At 41.7% G+C, this 21795-nt stretch overlaps 1 protein-coding gene across 3 annotated transcripts in view; it reads left to right on the forward strand.

The window, feature by feature from the left end:
• Window positions 1-20436, forward strand: part of rab27b (RAB27B, member RAS oncogene family) — a 44335-nt gene extending 23899 nt beyond the window's left edge. For 2 of the 3 annotated variants that reach the window (XM_070924813.1, XM_070924811.1), the window contains exons 2-6: window positions 9084-9255; window positions 13300-13388; window positions 14919-15022; window positions 15288-15411; window positions 17874-20436. In XM_070924813.1, the coding sequence (XP_070780914.1) occupies window positions 9103-9255; window positions 13300-13388; window positions 14919-15022; window positions 15288-15411; window positions 17874-18060 (657 nt within the window). In that variant the 5' untranslated portion in view covers window positions 9084-9102 and the 3' untranslated portion in view covers window positions 18061-20436. Of the gene's footprint in view, window positions 1-9083; window positions 9256-13299; window positions 13389-14918; window positions 15023-15287; window positions 15412-16876; window positions 17030-17873 lie in introns of those variants that run through there. The other variant, XM_070924814.1, reaches the window with a different exon arrangement.
• Window positions 20437-21795: the final 1359 nt, after the last annotated feature.

Here is a 21795-nt window from a genome sequence, read left to right on the forward strand (position 1 = left end):
TATTGTTAATAATGACCAGGCCCCTGGTATTGTGCATGCTGGCTCACTATTATGACTTGCTGGGACAGCCAAATGGAAAGGACCCACCATTGTTATTATTTACACTCGTGACTTTATTAGACCGTGCTATCGTTAAGTTGCAGCTATCTGTGCTATCATCGATGTTTTTAAGTCACACCTGTGCCATCATCATCATCATCATCTGTGCTGTCTGTAACGATATCAGTTACACCCGTGCTGTCATGAATGTTATTAGTTATATACCTAGGGTTGGCAAAAATAATTGAATTGATTCTTTTATCCCTCCTCGCTCTTTTGTATTGTTTATCCTGCCAAAGATGGTTCGTGAGAGAAACCAGTGACCAGTGGAGTGGGTATATGGTATGATAGCCACAATGCACTCTGAGGCTTGCTGAAAAATAATAGAATCAGCAGAGGGAAGAAAGCTTAAGGATAGTATTATCTAACTGTTTTTGGAGGGGGGGGGGGGGGGGGGGGGGGGGATATTATTAGATGAATAAAACCAGCGGGAAAGTAATGCGGTGGGGAGGTGACCACGCCCACTTAGGAGACAGGAAGTGTGTACCATTTCATACCATTGGCACAGTAATGCGTCATCTTCTGTTATAGAGTGTCTTTGACTGCACTTCCTGGAAATCACTGATCAATCAAACAAACAGGACTGTGACGTCGTCTTTGGGTACCACTGTTACTGCTCATGAGAACTACAGAATAATTCTTCTGTATTATGAAGAAACCATTAAATGCTAAAAAAGAAAAAAAAAAAGAAAAAGATCACTTCCTGTGTGGCAGCAAAGAAGTACCAGATAGGGATCAAATGGAAATGCGTTCACAAACTGATATGATATGCTGTAAGCTGCATCACCGCTGTGTTAAGGCAACCGCTGACCGAGAGCAGCAGAACATATTGGTTTTGATGGAAATGTCGCAGGTTTTCACTGCAGTACTGTAAACACAATCTGTTCAGCCAACGGCCCTTATGTTTAGTTGTTCAGAGTGGAGAGAAAGAAATAAGACACAAGTAGGCCATTTTATTGCCTTTTTTAATGATCTAATACACATTGAATTTCATTTTCATGGTCTACCTGAAAATGGTGGTCCAGGGTTTGCTTCCATTCCTGGTCAGGTGACGTCATCCCCTGGATTATGTCATGATGTCGCAGGTGCAAAGTTGACATTTTGTCCAGAGGGTGGCGCTAGAGTCAAGTTTAGGGAGTGTTCAAAATCAAAAAGGTTTGAGCATTAAAGTGCTGCACTACAGGCCACGAGCCTTGCTCCTTGACCTTCTCATCCATCCTCTTCTGCCTCCCAGTATTCCTACATCCTTGCTGACCTTTCAGATCCAGCTGTGTGGGCTGTCTGTACAGATGTTAGCCCACCTCCTGCTGTAGGATTAGGGAAGGATCAGGACACCCTGGTGGGACCCGCTGATGGATAAATAAATAGATACAGTACACCTGAGTCGAGTGTTTCGTATGCTCAATCTGATCTGGTTCATAACCCACTGGACTCATGAGCGTAGTCTCATGACTCTGTTGTCCCACTTTAAGACCAGTTTAACATACTGGACAGAAGTCAGACCCAGCAGAGTAAACTTCAGTCATCAATCACTACACATGTACCAAACTATGTGCGGATGAAACGTTTGCGTATGCAGAGGACGGCTTGGCTATAAGAATAGCCAAAGGTAATAGTAGTAATTGCAGTCCTTGTGGTACACACCAGGCCACACAGCTGCTGTTTAGGTCCGCTTCATTGGTCTTTCCGCTGGGTCGTCTCAAATGTGCCTCGCTGTTTTGCTAAGTGGGTCTGAAATGCTAAAAGGTTTTGGACAATCTGATGGCTAAACCAGGAGGACCTTTGGACAAATTGGATAATCAAGGGTCAATCTTCATTCCACGTTAGCGGGTCATTGATCGTTGACTCTGGAGAGTAGATTGGCAACGACAACAAAGGCCCCCAGCAGAGTCCGCAGAACAGATGGGAAACAAATCAGTTGTCTGATCTGTGTAAGATGATTCAGAGACCGCAGCAGTCAAACATAAAGGTCTGTGACGAATGTCTGCTGACCTTTTATGTATAATAGATTTTATTAGGAACAGTTTGAGAGGATATATCTGAAATACATACGACTAGTGCTTCTTTGGTACTGACCAAAATGTGTCAAGTACAGACAACTGGCATCGTAATCTTTACTCATTCTTTGCTCAAATAGTTTCGAATTTGTATAATATCATTCTGCAATAGTGATTCAAATTGGAGATAGATTCATAGGAAGCGATGCATGCTTGTACTTAGATGTTGCTGTTAGTAATTTTTACTGCTGCTGCTTCAGATTAAAAGTGTTCAACTGGCAGACCTCTGGGCTTTTATTGTGAAGCAGCCACAGATTTACATGATATGTGATACCCAGCCATACTTGTGTTTAGTTTCTCTCATTCAACAATGATTGGGCCATCACAGTTTAACCTGTTCAGCACTTCCATTTAAAGATGTCCACTTCACAAAATGGGATTTGAGTGTTAAAGCTATTTTACTTGTCCCTTTGGGAAGTACTTTAAATCGCAATGAGCACTTTCAGTGAGAAGGGAGGTTAATCCTGGCAGTTTTGATCAATAATTAACACAGCAAAGGCCAAGCTGCCATCACTCCTCTGCTATAATAAAAAATGTAAATGTATCCGTCCATAGCTTTTCCTGGGATGGGTCTCTGTACAAGTGAGTGTTGTTTTATTTAAAACCTCGCCTAAAAGACATTTTACTGATTAAGTTGAAACCTTTCAACTGATGTCTTGTCGGTGGACTCACCTCAAAATCCTCCGACTAACATGCTGTTGTGCAGCAATATATCAACAAGAAATGTTGTTCAGAGCCGTCTGGTCTTATGACAATAAATTCAATTTGGAATTCTAACTCGGATTTGGATGAAACCGTATTAAACTGATCTGAATTATTTATTGATTTAATTAAAGGATCAAGGTTGCATTATGTATAAAGATCTAATGAACCCCAAAGATACAACACCCTCTTTTTTTCATCAGCAGTAATTTGTAGATATTAAGTACAGGCTGTTGTTTCTGTCTTCCTCTCCCTGGTATAGAATATCCAATATCGGATTAAAAGACATTGTCCTGAAAAAGTACTGAATTATCTTATTCCTTCCACTCTCCGAGTTATTTAGGGCTGAGACGTCTCTCTTCAAACCAGAATACTGTTTATTGGTGCAGACATTCTTTGTCTCCAGAGGATGAGTCTTTTTCAAATTCAATCTCCATCTAGCGCCACCATCATGTCAAAATTTAAATGTGTCCAATACTTGATGATTTGTACTAAAATCAATTCTTTAAAGAGAATCGCGGGCATTGCATTGAAGCCAAGATTTGGGTGATATGTGAAAAACACGTGTTCTGGTTAGTGCCATTACTTAGAATGAGTAAATAATCTTCTTGTGTGAAATCCTGGGAATGCCCCATTAAGAGAAGTAAAGACATTACAGTAATCACAGTGCAAAGATTTGAAACCGGATTTTCAGTGGCTGAGTGGATGTTGGGAGTGAGGTGGCCAAGGAGTGGCTGTATTTGCTCTGAAAGGTGTTCGGGACCATTGATCAGGAGCTCTGTCTTGTCAAAATGAAATTACAGAAGTATTAAACATTATCTAAGCAGCTTTGCAGTGAAGCCAGGTTGCTAAAGTCAGTAGGAATGAATTGTCATCTCATCATAACTGATTCATATTTGTGCATCATTGCTGCAAACATGCTGTAGGACTCCACACAAGCTGCACTTCCTCTTCTCGCTCTGTTCAGATTGAATGCACAGTGTGAGATAAATCTTTGTGTGTTTAGAGCAGCACAGCACTGAATGGTGGAAATTACACTCAGGGTCCGTCAGGTGGATTTATGCCCCTCCATATGGGTGTAGATTCCTCTGGTGTTGGAACTGATTTATACCGTAGATTAACCTGTTGATTGTAAAAGCAACACTGCAACACAACATGGATGTGTTGTACATTATCAGGCCGCGTTGTACATCCATTATATTCCTGATGTTTTACAAGATTGGAGATACATTCGTATGTGTTTTTGTATATGAGATATTACAGAGCCTCTCTTCAACAGCACTACCATCCGAAACCGACCAGTCCTCCAAACTGAACAACAAAATATTGTACCATGTCTGTCAGTGCTTTTCAAAGAGAAACCATTACCGTTGCAAATGACAGAAATTAATCATATGACTTTTTCTCTGATCTGCCATCTGTATGGTTTAAGAGCAACTACGCCCAATTTTTTTTTTTTAACAGCAAACTTCTATTCATTACTTGTCTTGCATGAAATAAAATACCAGTCGTTTTGTCAACAGATGATTTATTTACTTCAAAAAATGAGGGCTCAGTGCATAGAGAGGGAAAAAAATGATATGCTCAGTATAAAGCAGACTGTTGGAGGCATGGCCAATCACTTTATAGAACATGATCCGCTCTTATTTTCTAGTGTCACAATGAGAGGGATCAGATTCTGAGCAGGAGAGTTAATCTATAGCCTGTAACGGTTTTTCACTTTTGTTTGAGTGAGTCACTTTGCCAGAATTGCGTCTCTGAACCGTGGTTGGAGACCTCCAAGCTAATTCAACCTGGCTAGCTAACGTAGCTTTAAGGAGGGTCCTAGCATAATTTGTCAGTATTGTCAGTATTTTGACGCGTTCGCAGTCAGTGTTGCTGCAGCTCTGAGGTCAGTCAAGTCGTCATAAAGATGCAGGTATGGAGGAACAAACTGTTTCATATCTGATGCTGATCATGTGAAGGAGGAGTGTCATTTCTTTGTGGTAAAAGACATGTGCTGATCCTTAACTTAAAAGTTGCAATACCACTCCAAGTCCTGCCTTTAAGATTATAACATTATTGAATTATAATCTTGGTTGAAACAACTAAAATATTATTAGTGACCATTGCATGTCACTAGCAATATTTAATTGAAGGGTTTCTTTAAAAAATGTGTCTCTGTGAGCACCCCTCCCTTTTTAAAAAAAAAAAAACTGGACGCGGTCTGAATCAAACAACCAATCAGGGTCAGCTAGCACGCAACTAGCCAGTCATAGCGACTCTGTACAAACAAGGGGTCCTATGTGTTTTATCCTTCTCTTCCAACCATTCTGACTCAGAATTGCAGATTCAGATTCCAGAAGTGGAAGTATACAGTAGCAACATGTCATGTTTTACTTATAATACTAAATCAAAATTGCCAATATTCAATAAAATAGAGTAATGAACTCAAAAGGTCTGCTTTGCCCAGTGAATGTAGGCTACAGGAGTATGTCTCAATGTGGTCATATAACTGTTGACATATTCTGACACATTTTACACAAAACAACAGAAGCCTTTAATGGATAACTCAACACTGTACAGCTCTATCAGTTTATGAGGCTGCACAGATGTGAATGATAACAGAAGAGGAAGAGCGAAACACAATTTAGATGTTCTTATTGACACTCAAGTCATCTCTTCTCTGTGCTGCAGGACTGGACTGTTGACTCCATACTCTCTATTCCGCTTTCTATTTGTTTCACCTCTTTTCTGTTTGTTCCCCTCCCTCCCATTGTGTGTGATGGCTCATACATTTTTAATGTATATATGTGTTTTATGGTTTTGTTCTTGCTTGTTATTGAGATGGAAGGTTTAGTAGTCACCAGGGAAACAACCTGAACGTAGCAAAGCTGTAAACCACCTTTTCTGTTACTTGCTATATATGATGTATGTATTGTCATAAGGTACATCTGGCCAGAAATAATGCCGTCTAATTGAACAGCCTTGCGACAAATACATCAAGGAGGGTAGGCTGAATATTAGAAACACTTCTCAGCCTAAGGCGATACAGTTCAACAGCATCACAAAATGACCATAAGGTGGAATCAACAACCTTAAAACAGTTGTAACAAAAACATTATAACCCTTATGAAAGTCGGATTCTTTCCTGGGCTGTTGTATTAGATGGCATTAGTTTTAGCCAGGTGGACCTAATAAAGTGGCAACTGAGCGTATATTAAGTCAGTATATATTCTGTTGGCCTCTCAAAGGAATATTTGTACCAGTAGCAGTGGTATATTTTGTCACGCACTGTACTTTTTTGATGTATTTGTATTTGTACTTGTCCGCTACATGTTAGGAGTGTATTGTCAAAGGTTGAACTACTAAATAGTTACGTATATCAAGTATGGTAGTTAAAATTAGCTCCACCTCAACCAGCTACAACATTAAAAGTAATGTCATAGTAATAATAATCAGAGAATATAGTGTATGACACAGTAGCATTACAATTACAGGGTCTAATGAGTACTTTTGATACTTTAAATATTATTTGTTGCTAAATCTAAATTTCATTTATTCTGAATAAATCTGAAGCATTGTGTTGAAAATGTAAAAAAACACTGAAAAATGACTAGTAAGCTGTATAAGAATCGATTTTATGAATTTGTGAATCAATTCAGAATCAAGCTGTCTTTTTAAGTCATTTCCCCCCTTTACCACTACTAAGAAAATGAGCACACATTTTGAAAGAAACACCTACTTCATTCTGTCCTATTTTGTCCTGCTCTGTTTATTGTTGTCGGGGGTGACTGCGAGTCGTGCTGTTCTCTGCTGTCAGCTGACTGAGCTGCTGTTAAACCGTTTCACCCTCAGGGAATCTTGAGTATCACACTACAAACATTCCTGGTTTTCCACCAATGATGACAGATCAATAAGCTCCACTGCTGCTCCCCCCTTTTTGTCTCACCCCCGACCTCGCACCCCCAGAGGGCGTCATCAGCGCCACGACTGACGGATGCTAAATGTGTGGCAGCAAGAGAAGAAAAAATAACATCTATCAGTTTACTGTCATGTGTCCCCTCGTAAAAAAAAGAAAGAAACCTAACTGATTTACAAGGATTGTTTTCTAGACCTTATTAAAAGGCCGGCGTTTTTTTTTTTTTGTTTTTTTTTTTCACATACTGAACATTAGAGAATTTATAAAGCAAACCTTCCAGTTTTAGATTTGTGTTTTTCTAACACGTGAAAAAATCAAGAGTAATTGCTAAAGAGCTGGTGGTTAAAAGACTAAAAGTCTGTAACTGCTATTGCTCATTACATACCAGAAAGCATTTATGAAAAATAAAGGGACAACTTGTGACAACTGTTCGTAGGTCTTCACCGCTAGTGGGGAAAAATATGGATGTTTAAAAGAATCACTGGATGTTACCTTTGCGGATACTACATGTGCAACACTTGGCATATTAGCATGGTTACATGCAAGTAGCATTTTAGCAGGTGCGCAGATACGACACGCCCAAATGTAGAGGCCAACATGTAAGGCTCCGTTCCACAGTGGGAATTCTAGTCATTTTTGGGGGGGGGGGGGGTCAAATGTGTCTGCTTTAATGAATGGCTGTAATGTTTTTGTGTGCGCTATAGCTGCCGTAGCGTTCACAGCTGCTCTTCCTATTCTAGATGACAGGAAATCGCTGCGATTTGTACAAACCTAATTGTGTCTGGAGATATGACAGGGATTGAGTGTTTGTTAAGTATACTGTAGTCTGGTTGGTGAATAGCATTACTCTTGATTCGTACTGTCTGAGGTACAGGGAGGTCATTGTGAGGAGATCGGAGCTCCTGGTTAATCGCTGTCCTCACTGTAATAAAGCACAGTGTTATACGTGCTTCCTCTCAGCTGAGTGAATTAGAGTCTTGTGATCCCCTCTCTAAATATACCACACTTAGCCCTGAGGCAAACAGACCCCAGACCACAACTCATTAGATACATGAGCGCTTGATTCAAGAATCCTTCATGAAAACTGCATTACTCTTCCTCATACGTAGATACCATTAATTCCATTAACTGACGCTCAGGAGGACTCGGTTTACCCAACTTGTACTGCTGAAAGTTGACCTCATGTTCCAATTCAGCATCTTTGACTTATCAAATAGCTGTTTGTGCCTAGGTGCTGATGAATCCCAGTGACCTTTCCTCCAGCGCCATTATCAGGACAAACATTTCACTTTTACACAAGAAATATCAAAAAAACGATTGGTTTGATTTGCATTGAACTTCCTGATCACAGGCCTGCTTCCCAGAGGATAAACCCTTTAGATTTGAATGACACCATGACCTTTCCACTAGCACCAATCCTCACGACATTTTTAGCTTCACTGCTGGTGAGACTCTTTAAGAATAGCCAGATCCTCTGTTTGCTGTTCGCTCTTTCATACTGTGGCTGTAATGAACACTTCTGAAAACTGGGGCGAACGCTGTCTGCATTTTCATAAATGTTGAAACATCAGAATATTGACACTGTAAACACTGTTTTTTTTTTAAATCCAGTTTTTGCATTATTGATTTTCGCAGAGGCGGAATAAGTATTCAGATTCTTACATCCATGTTTATGTTTCTTCTTCTCGACTGCCTCTCTTGGCGCATCACTGCTGGCAACTGTTGATTGGCGGAATAGCGTTAAATAATGCATCGCCGGGATACGCGCGTGTGCGTCTTCGTTCTGACAAACAGCCACATCGAATGGACTTTCTCCCTCATAAAACATTTCTTTGAATATTTTAAAACCTGTATTGGTCACATCCGTGTTTGCTAGGTGCGTTGCTATACTTTATTTTCCATTGTTGTGTGATTTTCACTGGTTTTAAAATGAATGCACATACCTATTTTTCCGTTGTGAATAAAGGCAACGTATGAGTTTGTCCATATGCTTTCAGTGCACTACATTTTCACACATTCTTGCACCATCTGTGATGTTCTGCTGCTTTCTCATACAAACACATGCAAAGGCAAACTCTCTTTCCTTCACACACACACACACACACACACACACACACACACACACACACACACACACACACACACAAAACTATTTTCCCAGAAAGTCATGTTCTGGTGAGGACGACCCTCTGACCACTCTCCCATAATTCAACAGTAGTATGACAACACACACTTTTCATCGGCTTGCATCCTACGGAAACTTGAGCCGCGAGTTTGTCCGTGTGTCAGTATGTTAACGTACGTCTCTTGTCTGTTTTTCACAGGTTTATCGCAGTCATCACTATGACTGATGGGGATTATGACTACCTTATAAAGCTCCTTGCCCTGGGGGACTCCGGCGTGGGAAAGACCACCTTCCTGTACCGATACACAGACAACAAGTTCAACCCCAAGTTCATCACCACAGTCGGCATCGACTTCAGGGAAAAGAGAGTAGTGAGTTCCGATCTCTTTATATTGATATTTTGAATATCTGTGAATGTCGCTGGCAGGTTTTACGTATCTCTGCATCTAGTTTTGAATCAAGGCGAATTTATCTTAAACTAGACGTCGGTTTTTCTGACACGCCAACTTCCACACATGCTGCATGATGCAGGCTTGGTTACCATAGTCACTGTGACATTTGCCCAGGCATTTTCTTTAGGCTGTACTTATCAGAGAGCAAACAGTGGGTCAGGTCAGGTTGGGATTTTCTGCTGCTTTTCTCCCACGGCGGCCGCTGAGCTGAGTCACAATCATTACTTCAACTCGTGCAGGGAGGTTCAAAACCTGGATCGGATCCACCAAAAAAAACAGGATAAATTATCTGTGAAAAGATGGCTTAGGTTAACTAGTTAGTCTCTAACATCCTGAATGCTGTGGGATTAATACATGGAAGAAGAGAGGAAATCATCACATGATTATTTTGACCATGAGCTCCGTCTTTGTTATTCCAGTTTGCTAATCTGAAAGGCCTGTTTGCCTCCACCAGTGATGCTGTCATGGGTAATCCCGGGTCAGAGCAGTGGAGCCCAACCTTTTTGGCCTGACTATTGAAGAAGTGAAAGCATCCATTATTTCACAAGAATAAAAAGCAAAAGTTAGAGAAAATAACAAAAAAAGAATAATTTCGTGACCCCACAGATATCTTTTGTGACCCCAGAGGGTGGCCTGGTGGGTGGCTCGGTTGGGAACATTGTGCGTATAAAGTGTGAAGTCTGATAGATTACTCTGTGGGTTGTGGCTGAAGACTATACGTTTGAAAGTGAAAAAAGAAAGAAGTGAGCTTGCCAGGACTCTGTAGCCCGCTGCTCATCTCTGCTTGAACCTAGCGGCTTGAGGCTACAATAGCCTCCGACCGAACTGTCTGTGGTCGAGTTGCATTGTGGGTAATGTAGGTGCCTTTTAACCCCAAATCTATCTTTTGAGTATGAAAACCAGCAAGTCATCCGAGCTAAACGTTCAAAATGACCCATGCGAGCGTTTTTCTATCACCCGTACATCATTCACACGACCATTTCCTCAACTGCTACTGTGAAGGTTCCACTGTGAGCATCATACAGACGGTATTGGTCAAGTTATAGTAGCTGGGATGTCCTGATCCAGGGACCTTATTTGATAAGAAATCGCTGTTTTTCTGAATAGCTGACGTGCACCAACACTGAAATCTGATTATGCTAATTGCCAAGAAATAGTTTCAGCATTTAAACCCCCACACATTGTCATTGTTGGACATTTCTGTTTGTGCGCGGATTAAACAAACGAGATATGGCGTGTTAATTAGTGAGCTTTTGAGGTGCTTGTAAGACAGATTTTGTAACTTTACACAGAGCCGGGCTAGCTGTTCCCCCCCTGTTTACAGTCTTTGTGGTAAGCTAAGCCACCCGTCTGCCGGTTGTATCTAATGAAGAGATACAAGAGTGGTATCGATCTTCTCATCTCACTCTCAGCGAGAAAGCAACGTCAAATTACTCCTTTAAGAGGCTTTGATGGATGTTGTTTGTCCAGTGTAAGAACTTGTCAATAGTGTAAATGAGATCCATCTAAGCCTACCACAGCTGTAGCTCTCTGTAAGGAAACAAGCCGCTACCTTTCAAGTCTGTAGAGGGTTTCATACGCAAAAGATTAAATGCATCCAGATGTCCCAGTGTAAGATGCAGTTATCTGAATATTGTATACAGTTATCTGGTTTGGCCGGCAGTTTGGTCTCCTTGGTGCTATTCTACCGTCGCATGTCTGACAATACAGACAATGCAGCTTCAATCCCAGCACTCCGCATGACTCATAGGATTGATTATCGTTCCTCACCTCCTCTCTCTCTCTGTGTGTGTGTGTGTGTGTGTGTGTGTGCGTGTGTGTGTGTGTGATCACGGCTGTAGTTCGGTGCTGCCGGTGGCTCCTCCTCAGTTTGTTCATCGTTTGAGCCTCCGACCAGAATGTGGGGACAGAGGTCACGTGACTCCCACCCAGGTCACTTATTGGACAGTTATGTTACGACGTGACGAAGCCAAATCTCCAGCTGCTCTCTGCCGGGCTTTACAAGCATAAACATTTACATGACCCTCAGCTTATTGTGGCTAATGTTAGCTAACGTAAGCAAACTTTAAATACTGACACCGTTTGTGTAACTCACATTACTGAGACAGTGTCATGACTCGACTACTTACTGTTGGCCGTTGCTGCACTTGTCATTTTGTTGTAATTGCCACTCGTGGCCACGGTCCAGGCCATGATGAACAGACTTAAATCAACAAGATTTTATGTCTGTGATCATTTCCATTCATATTATTCAGCAGAAAAATAACCTCACGCCTTCAGTTGGCACAAAATCGCAGCTGCTTTTAACAAATCCAAGACGACAAGATCACGTCAGCCCTGTTCTGTTGTGGCCTCCCTCCACTGGTTACTAGTCAGTTAAGAGTTGGTTTTAAGACCCGGGTCAAGACCAAAACATTTTTGCAGTCAGCGCCTTTGGAACTTATTTAAAAGAAAGCCTTTTATAATTGTCAACCCTAAGTTATTCCCCCCCAGCTATAATATGTCTTATCTGTTTAACTTGTTCTGTTGCATTTTCTGTACCTTTTATTTGCCTGATTTACTTTAATTGTAGTGTTTTTATTATGATTATTATTATTATTATTATTATTGTTAGTAGTAGTAGTAGTGTTATATATGTCTTATCTGCAGTAAAAACTGAAATTCAGCAGAATGAAGAAATTATATTTGCAGTTGTTTCTGTCTTTTCTATTCGTGTCGGTCAGTTATTAGTGTGACAGCCGTGCAATCCAGTCCTTTTCAGCCTTTTTTTTTTTTTTGGGAAACTGAAAAACAGATTTCTTACTTAAAGTTAAATGCTGTTTGACAAGATAATTTAGTTTGGAGAAATGAGATTTAATCATCCTAACGTAAGATCATGTTTGACTTTCTTGAACTGAATTAAACTTTGATTTTGACGGACACTGAATAGTCGGTGAAACTAGTAGAGACTTTGTTTTATTATTTTGTTTTATCTTATCATTATTTTGTTTTTGATGGGATACTTATTGTTAACTTTGTATTGTATTTTATTATTGGCGCACGGCTGTTTGTGTGAAGAGATTTAACACTGATGCGTATGAGAAGTCTGTTGATGAAAAATGTGATGTGATTATATTCAGCAAAGAAAGGTATGGAAAAAGATTTCATTTTAAAAAAAGTTGTGCCCATGTCATAATCCAGCAATCTTAAGGCCCACAGGTCTCATTATAGAGGACTGGCTCTGTCAGATGCAGAAGCTTCACAATTTGGCAATTTGAAAGCCAGTTATCACCTGGAGAACTGAACCAAAACCACGCCAGAGTTCAAACTAACTTCTCTGAGCGTGATCGGTGTGAACGCAGCCTTAGAAGAGTGTCGGAGAGAGTGTCTCATCTGGGAGAGTCAGAGGTGTGAATGACACCTCTTCCCGGCTTCCTGCAGAGACACAAACACGACCAGCCGCAGCACACAAGAGTTCATCATTACCGAGTCACGATCACTGCCCAGATCCCAGCGAGACCTGCTGAGATATTCGCAACAGTGAAGCAGTGAACAACGGACATACGTTCAGTCTGAAAACAGCATTGCGTTAAAAAAACCCCACAAGGATCTGCGTTGGTGGCGGTGTGCTGCTTCAGGTAGCGGTGAGATCAGGATCAGCTTTATGTGGAAACCTGACGCGCCAGATGGTTTGTTACACAGAACCATACTATTTTCAAACATATTTTCAAAATGCAGGTCGTCCCATGCAGCTGTGGACTGTCCGAACCAGACATCCAGTTTAATCATCAGTTTCCGCAGCTGTTTTGTGTTTCAACCTGATATCTGCAGACAGCTGGCTGGTTAGCGACGTCGAATCGTGTTTCTAATATTTTGTCCGCCCCACCTTCCTCCATTCACGCCCTTCAGGTGATCTCACCAAGGCAGATTGCCACATGTTTATTGTATCTGATGGATGAAAACGTAACTTTTCTTTCTCCACAGGTGTACACAGCGTCCAACCCCAATGGGACGACCACAGGGAAAACCTTCAAGGTTCACCTTCAGCTCTGGGACACAGCTGGACAGGAGAGGTGGGACTGGGTCTTTGTTTCCATGACATTAACAGTGTTTTACACTGTCGGTCACACACATTTCTCTCTCACACTTCTCCTCTAATGGCCACTAGATGTTGCTCCAAGACATTTCTGACTGACTGTATTGACGTGAATAGGAAAACTCTTGAGCGTCTCTCCAGAAACACTAATGCCTCATTTTTTTTTACTGCATGGTACGGATGCATGGAGCCGTCCTCTTTTGGCTTTCCATTGGCAAAAGTTATGTTGAAAGCTGAGCTGAGCCGATACTAAAAGGTGGAGTTAAAACACTGCAGACCACCGATTGGTCAAAGAGAACCGTCACAACGACACGGGACACACTGCATCATGTTTAAATAGCAAAGCTACCATCAATAGCGACTGCGATTTATTTATTTTTTTATTCACTCGACCCAGATTTTAAAAAAGAATGGCAGTCCTCAAAACCTCACTGTGGTCAATTGAAAAAGTGCAGACGTTCCTCTGTTTGGTTTTGGCGTTGAAGAAGACGTCACAGCAGTTTTTCACACGGCGTCGCCATGACGATCAGCTAAGAATCCCGCTACTGAAACGAAATCGAGAAAAGTACCGGTACCAAAAGCGTGCCGTGCCGAGCCGAGCGATTTATGTCAATACGTTTTTTTCCTCAAAAACGTTTAATTTATATAAAATACAAAGACTTGAACATTTTGGCCAACGCAAAGTTTTAGTGATCGCAAATCCAGTTTTAGAACGATGGCGCTGGTTGCTGAAATCGAGCATGTATAATCGCACTGTGTTTATGTGCCCTCCTTGCCCGTCTATACAGTATGTGTCAATCATGCATGTGTGTGCGTGGTCTTTAATTGGAACCGGCCTCGATGTGTTGGATCTGTTTACAAAGGCCTGATGACTCATTGCAGGATGAGTCAGTGTGAGTTACATAATTTTAACTTCATGGGGTTTTTTTTTCTTTTTTTTCTTCAGCTTAGTGTAACGCTAAACTGATCTTTTAGTCGAGCGTCTCGTCATCATTCCACTCGTGTGATCAGTTTGTCAGACTGTTTGCTGTGGAAACAGCCCGGACGTCTGCCGCTTCATCCTGATTGTTTGCGTGTTGCACATTTGCTGATAAAGCTTCATAAGTGACGTTCACACATACGGTTAGCTGGTGTCACAGCCAGAAGCCCAGCGTGCCACAGAACATACAGATGAACTGGGGAACTCCCAGTACTAACTGTTGTTGGACAGAAATGGCAGCACACAGCGTCCACCCTGTTTTGTACATTTCCATCAGTAAAGGCTTAAGCCAATCACCGCTAAGCATTAGGAGAATTTAATTTTATTGGTCATATGGGAAGCAGGTGTAATGAGCTGACAGGGTTCTGCACGGAACCGTAGTCATTGGTTCTCTGTCTGTAAATCTAGTGTACGAGAAGGTGTTATACATATAAAGGTCTCATTAATGCTCATTAATGCACGCTTTAGCTCGGACTTCGAAATCTCAGCTGTGGCGGTTTTTCTTTATGGCGTTTGTGTGTGTTCCAGGTTCCGCAGCCTGACAACGGCATTCTTCAGGGACGCCATGGGGTTCCTGCTGATGTTTGATCTCACCAGCCAGCAGAGCTTCCTCAACGTCAGAAACTGGATGAGTATGTTGCTGACTTCACATTGTCTTCACGTGACCAGAAATCCTCGGCTTGGCGTCCTCTGATTATGCTATCAAAACGTTACTCTACAGTGCCACTAGTGGTCATTAAAGGGTCTATTATACTTGCACATAAATTAAAGGACGTGAAACTATTTGCGAGTTTTTCCTCGTACACATTCAGTTGTGCAAAGATCCAGTTTTTTTGTATTACATTTGCTCATCTCATTTATTTGCTGCTGTTGTTGTTTGTCTGCATTCATTTCCAGGCCAGCTACAGGCCAATGCCTACTGTGAGAATCCAGATATTGTGTTGGTGGGGAACAAGGCGGACCTGGCCGACCAGCGGGAGGTTCAGGAGAAACAGGCCAAGGAGCTGGCTGATAAATACGGGTAGGTTTGTTTTTCATGTGCAGTATTTGGTGCGCGTTTTAGTTGGAGTAAGGGTTACTTACGGAGGGAATATTAAGCATATTGGAGGGACTGAACATCATTTCTCTCAGTTTAGTGTACAACCTACAGGCAGTGTTTACAGGATGAAAGAAGTTCACCAGGGAGTTCACTACAGGATCCTGTCTTTTCACTTTCACCCAAGACTCCAATACCCCAGCACTGGCCTATCTCAATTGACCACCTGTGGTGTTTAGAATTAAATGCCAAAATTTAATTATTACCTTTCAGGCACTCTGGTGTAGCCCCTGAGCACACTTCTTAATAACTGTGTCCATATAGTAATTTAAAGTCTCTCAGGTCAGCTAACCAGTGTATAATGGATGTTCCCTGAGCTTGACTTGAAATGAAGAGAGAGACTGTGCATTTGCTGTTCTTGCCCTTAAATAACGGAATAATTGACATCGTACTCTTGTAATAGATACTCTTAATTTATCTCGTGTCATAGTGTATGTGGCTTGCTCTTGCCTGTCGTCTCGCGCTGGCAAACAGGGGCGAAACTCTGCATCATCTACCGACAGGGCTATGCTAGTGCTATCAAAGGCCTGCTAGCAAGCCTGGGGCCAAAGCTATCAGGAGGGCCCATGATATATACGTTAACATAAGCAGAGATGACTGACGGACAGGCCTCTCTGCGAAGGCGGAACTGTTAACGCAAACCATCGTAGCGCAGTTAGCGAGGCTGGCTACGCTCGAAGAGAGAATAACAGTAGTAGATAAGGAGAAGATTGATATCTAAACCTGTACCCATACTAGGCATTTTTTTTCATAGCTTTCTTTATTTCTAGTCTCTTTAAAAATGTTGTTTAGCCACTTCACACTCTGCACAGTCCTCTTGTCGTGATGTACTTATGCAGTGTCTCACACTAGCGAGCTGACACTTCAACTACTTCTTATTCTGCAGCTGCTGTCGCCGCTTACATACCTGCTGACACTTCAACTACCTACAGTGCTCACACTTCAACTATCTCTTGCGCTTCGTCTCTTACACTTCAACTGCTCCCAGAGCTTCAGTCATCAACTGACATTTCAACGGCTTTCGTCTCATACTCTTCATCGGACGGTGCTTTCAGTGTTCACACGCAGAGTGACACTTTCTGCCTGCAGGGGTTAATGAAGCACAACATTGCAGGCAGTGCATCAGAAAAAAAATATATACAATAACAATGTATATGTGTGTATGTATGTATGTATTGCACTGACATATGACAGGTGAAACAGGTCCAGAATCAGTGTCTGACACTCAGAGGGAGGAGTTGAACAGTTTGATGGCCACAGGCAGGAATGATTTCCTGTGGCGCTCCGTTATACATTTGGGAGGAATGAGTCTCCCACTGAATGTGCTCTTGACTCGTGTGCAGCACTGACGTCTCAACAAATGACTTCCTGTTTCCTTGTGTCATTCCAGCCAGCCAAGACCTCGGCCTGATGTTGCCCTGCAACAAAATACTCTTCCAGGAAGTAATAAACTCTGTCTTAAACTCCGGAAAAAAAAAAAAGAAAACCAGTTTTTCACAATGTGATGACAAAGATATAAAAAAAAAAAACCTAGAAAGAAAACGTACAGCTTTTAACACCAATTGTTATTATCAACAATCGTACTTATTGGTCAATTCCTTTTTGAGTCAATAAAATGAAAAATTTCTCTGAACCCAAAGTGTTGTCTAACAGTGAGTCCAGCAATTTATCATGATATGAAATGGAGAAAAGTAGCAAGTCGTTCATCCTCTAAGATGCTGTAAAGTGGAATAGTTTTCAGTATTTTTACTTACTCAAATACACAATATAGAGATACTGAATCGATCTATTATTAAACTAAATGAATTGTTTTTCTGATGACCTAACGGGTTACTCAACCAATTGTTTTAGGTGAGTAAGAGGTTGCATATCAATGGTACATTAAGCTAGTTTTGCTCATTTTAGTACATTCACTACAAACCTTGGCTTGCATGCATTATTGCTGATCGGTTTTTCCAAACCACCCATCATTTCATAGATTGATTTTTCAAAATAACTATCTAACTCCCAGGCAGCCGCTGGTTTCAGTTAAGTTTATTTCAGTGTGCTGTCGGCTTAAAAAAGGTTAATTACCAAAGTAGCTAGAATTGTTTAAAACCTTTAGGTTTCGGAACATGTCGGGGAAGAAGAGTCCCTTCCAGCAAACAGTTCCCGCTAGTCCCTGCAAAGCCTCGTGAGGGTCATTCAGCAGAAGGAATGTTGATTGGGAAACCTGTGCGGACTAATTGCTAAACTGACTGAACAGATTAATAAACCAAGGCAGTCTGGCAGTCTTTGTGCACAGATTAACGTGCAAGGGGAAGAAATATTAGGAGGAGCGCTCAAGATAAGATAAGCACCTCACACTAATGATATATAACATAGATGTCTGTCCTTGCTGCCCGCAGGATCCCGTACTTCGAGACGAGCGCCGCGACGGGGGCGGAGGTGGACAAGGCGGTGATAACGCTGTTGGACCTGGTCATGAAGAGGATGGAGCAGTGCGTCGACAAACCGCCCGCCGAGCCGGCCAATGGGAACGGGGCCACGAAGCTTGACGACGTGCCGCCCAATGAGAAGAAATGTGCATGCTAGATCACAAGGCGATTCAGGAAAAAACGACCAGTCCGCGCTCCTCTGTCGTCTGTCCTTTCTTACTCACCACATTCCCTCCTTCTTTTACCTCCTCCTCCTCCTCTGCCATCTTTGATTGCATGTTTCTTCATCTGCTCCTGTCCTCTCCCGTCTCTCTAAAACTAACCTTTAACCCTCCTCTGCTCCTCTTTTCATTCTCTTCCTCCTTTTCTAACCTTCCTTCTCCTCCCAAACTGTCTGCCACTTTGGCAATGAAACAACCCTGTCCCCCTCTAGTGGATAGTCAAGGTATTACAGTCTCAGCATGTCTTGCCTTTTAAGCTCTGTTTAGGAGGAAATCAAACAGGAGGGGACAGTTTCATCACTGTCAGACAAATAATGTGCCTCGTTTCAAACATGCAGCCTGGGAATTAAGCTCTGCACACTCCCAATTTCTCTGCTCGCGAGTGGTTTGAATGCTTTTAAATGGATCTAAATAGGCAAACAGAGATCTGTTCGTCACTTCGTAACAGGGAAAAGATTTAAGAGTTTAGCAGCAGGCTGTGTCGGTGTCAATCAAGTCGTGGTCCTCTCCTGAAACTTTTCCTCCTGGACCAGGCTGAGCTACTGTGTGACCAATCTTTCTTTTTCTTTTTCTTTTTCTCTCCCTGTTTCACAATGTTTTCGATGCTGTACCCGTATTAGCCACCTATGGCGTGTTTTCAGTGTTTCATGCAGTTTTGTTTGGCTCACGGATGCTAGGCGTTTGCTAAAAATGCACCAAATTGTGTTTTGTGTAGTTGTTGGAGGTCTTTGACACCAGAGAGAGAGAGAGAGAGAGGCTGTTCACAGCTCATTGTGTTTCTAAACATGCTACCTGTCAGCCGTGATAGCTTGTTAGCTTCTGGAGCTAACTTTAGGATATCTAATAATAGCTAAATGCTCAATGGCCTGTATTAAACTTTACATTTGTGACGATAAACAAAAATACACAATATAGAGATACACTCCGACACACAGCAGAGGAGGGTAAACAGCCGCTGTGGAGTATGTTTGGTTTTTTTTCATAACCGAACTGGTCTGAGTAGTAGCTAATGTAGCTAACTAGCCACAAACTAGCTAATGTAGGGTATCCGTGCTTGGCAGTTTTAGCGGTGGCTACAACGGCATGCTAATATAAACAAAAGCGGCTGATGAGTGTTTTGTAGTAACAGACAGTTAGAAATGTTTCAGTAACTTTCATATGGAAGCTGATCGAGGAGATCAGTGTGCTTTTCAGTGTCAGTCTTCCTGCCACACCACCGACATCTTGTTATCCACACCAGCTCTTTCCTGTATGTTCACGGTTGTTGTGGCTGCTGACTTGTTGCTTTCTGTGCCAACACTTCAAGTTTTTCTCGGAGTTCCATCTTTCTATCTGACTTTTGATACCAAAACAATAGCATGTGGTAAGTTTAGCTAACGTCGCCTAGCATGCTAGGCTTTTTTTTTTTCTCGCCCATTTGTACAGGACTGCCATGTGATTGACTAGAAGTAGCTTTTGCATTACACTGATAGCACTGGCTACTACTGTAATTTTGATAAATATATGTACCATTTCTATTTCCCGGGCCACACTTGGGACTGAAAAGGTCCACGGACACAAAAGTGCTTCAGCTAGCTCTCCGTTAGCAGCCCAGTTGGTTATACTTTGCTGTTGTACAGCCGACTCTCCATTAGACCTCCACGATGGCGCCAGACTTGGCTCATTATTGCAGAGTTCATGTTGTAGGACGGATATGGGTACAGCATGGCACATGTGCAATGGAGGGGGGGAAAAAAGCCTACATTGTATATGATTAATAAGAGTGTCCTAGACAAGGATAGACGTATTGTTCCAAACTGATGTACTGCCTTGGCTTTTAAAGCGTTATTCCACTGTGGCGGAACAGATTTCTTTCTCTGTGGGAGTTTGAGATAAATCTGCTAAACAAATATCGGCTGCTCTGGGAACGCAGTGTCGCCATAACTTAAGCAAACATTTATGGAAAATGAAAGAATTGTAGTCCATAGCCTAAAAAAAAGATGATGGCTATTTCACAGATCGAGCAAACATGGCATGTAAAGTCACGTACATATAAATGCATTGAAAAAAAAGTTAAATGAAGTGGAGAGGATTATTATATGTAATCAGAATCCTTATTATGATTTCTGAGAACGGAAGAAAAAAAAAACCCGCCAAAAATGGGCGGGGGTGACATCAGCTTTTCAGAGCAGCTGATTCTCGACGCTGACCTCTCATCTCTTTATAACAGATCATCAGACAAAGTGAAATATCGCTTTAAGGCCCCATACATGACCAATGTTGTTTAAATATAAAGTGACCAATTATTTATATTAAAAGAAATGTAAAACATAGATTATTCTTTCCGTTGTCATATTTTTTTGTTATATTCTTTACATCTCACACTCTTTTTCTTAATTTCCTCACGTCCGTCAAGAGAAAATAATCTCAACTGCATTTGCATTTATGTCTCTTTTTCTTTTTTTTCCATCGCTATACTGCTCAATTGCCAAATTAACCCCCCAAAATTACGAATCTATAAACAACGTGTGTCTCTAACATGAAGAAAATACACTATTATAAACTCTTGAAGAAGTACAGGAAAAGACTATTTTTCGTTGCTCTGAACTGGACTTTTTTTGGTTTAACACTTGAAGTTACTGTGGACCAACTTTTTGTCGTGTTTTGTTGCTTCAACGCTACATTGTTGTTGTTTTTTCACTGCATACCAGACCATTTAACGGTTGCTGTGCCGAAAACCGAATGGAACTAAATTGAAAAAGGCTGCATGTTTTGTGCCGTGATGCTACGCTTGAGAACCGCCAAAAAACATCCGTATTTAGATGCCATTTAGACATCCCCCCCCCCCCCCCGCCCCCGCCCCATTCATTTAAATGTCAAAAATCATTGATTGAAATAGCATCCAAGATTACCTCTTTTGTTTTAAGTGCAACTCGACAGTTTTACTTACATCAAGTAACACCTTGATCTGCCTTACTTCATGAGAAATCTCGAGCCATGTTGAGTTGCACCAGAGACGAGGGAGATGATCTCCTTGCTTGCCACCTGCTGGCAGCTAAATCCTTATTTTGTCCCTCAGTGAGCCAAGGGGAGGGTTTCCGTGACGGTCCCAACTCACAGCTGCATTATATCAGGATTACTGCAGGTTGGTTTTCAAAGTGTACTGGAACCAAGTGGTCAGCAGTAACATTAAGCATACTATGTGTGGCTTATCAATGGCAAAACACTGCTGTGGTCATTTTGAAATTAATTTTCATTGGTAATATTTTTTTTTTTTGTATTGTGCTCTCTGGATCCATCATAAAGAAAGAACTAAGTTAAAGCGTCGTAGGGCTTTGGCTTCACCTTGTTGTCGCCTATATTTAATCTGCCAGTGTGCCAAATCAAAAAAACGAGGAAAACGCCACAAACAAGCGTTTGCTGTCCACACACCCAAACCTCATTCTGCTGTTCACGCAGAGAAAAACTGCCTTCACAGTTAGAAAAATCCGCTCTTATTTCCTGTGGTGGTCGCCCGCCAACAGCTGATCTCAGTGCCATATGAAACTCAAGTTCGCTGATTATAAAGGCACGAGGAGATGGCTCGCATTGTAACCTTCTCCCGGAGTTACTTAGCTGCATGATGGCGGTAATGTTCCCAGAAAACGCTGTACCTTCATGGGTTTGGCCGTACTATTTCAGCTGATCATCTG

This window comes from Enoplosus armatus, chromosome 18 (genome assembly GCF_043641665.1).
Source record: "Enoplosus armatus isolate fEnoArm2 chromosome 18, fEnoArm2.hap1, whole genome shotgun sequence".
In the NCBI taxonomy this organism is placed as follows: Eukaryota; Metazoa; Chordata; class Actinopteri; order Centrarchiformes; family Enoplosidae; genus Enoplosus; species Enoplosus armatus.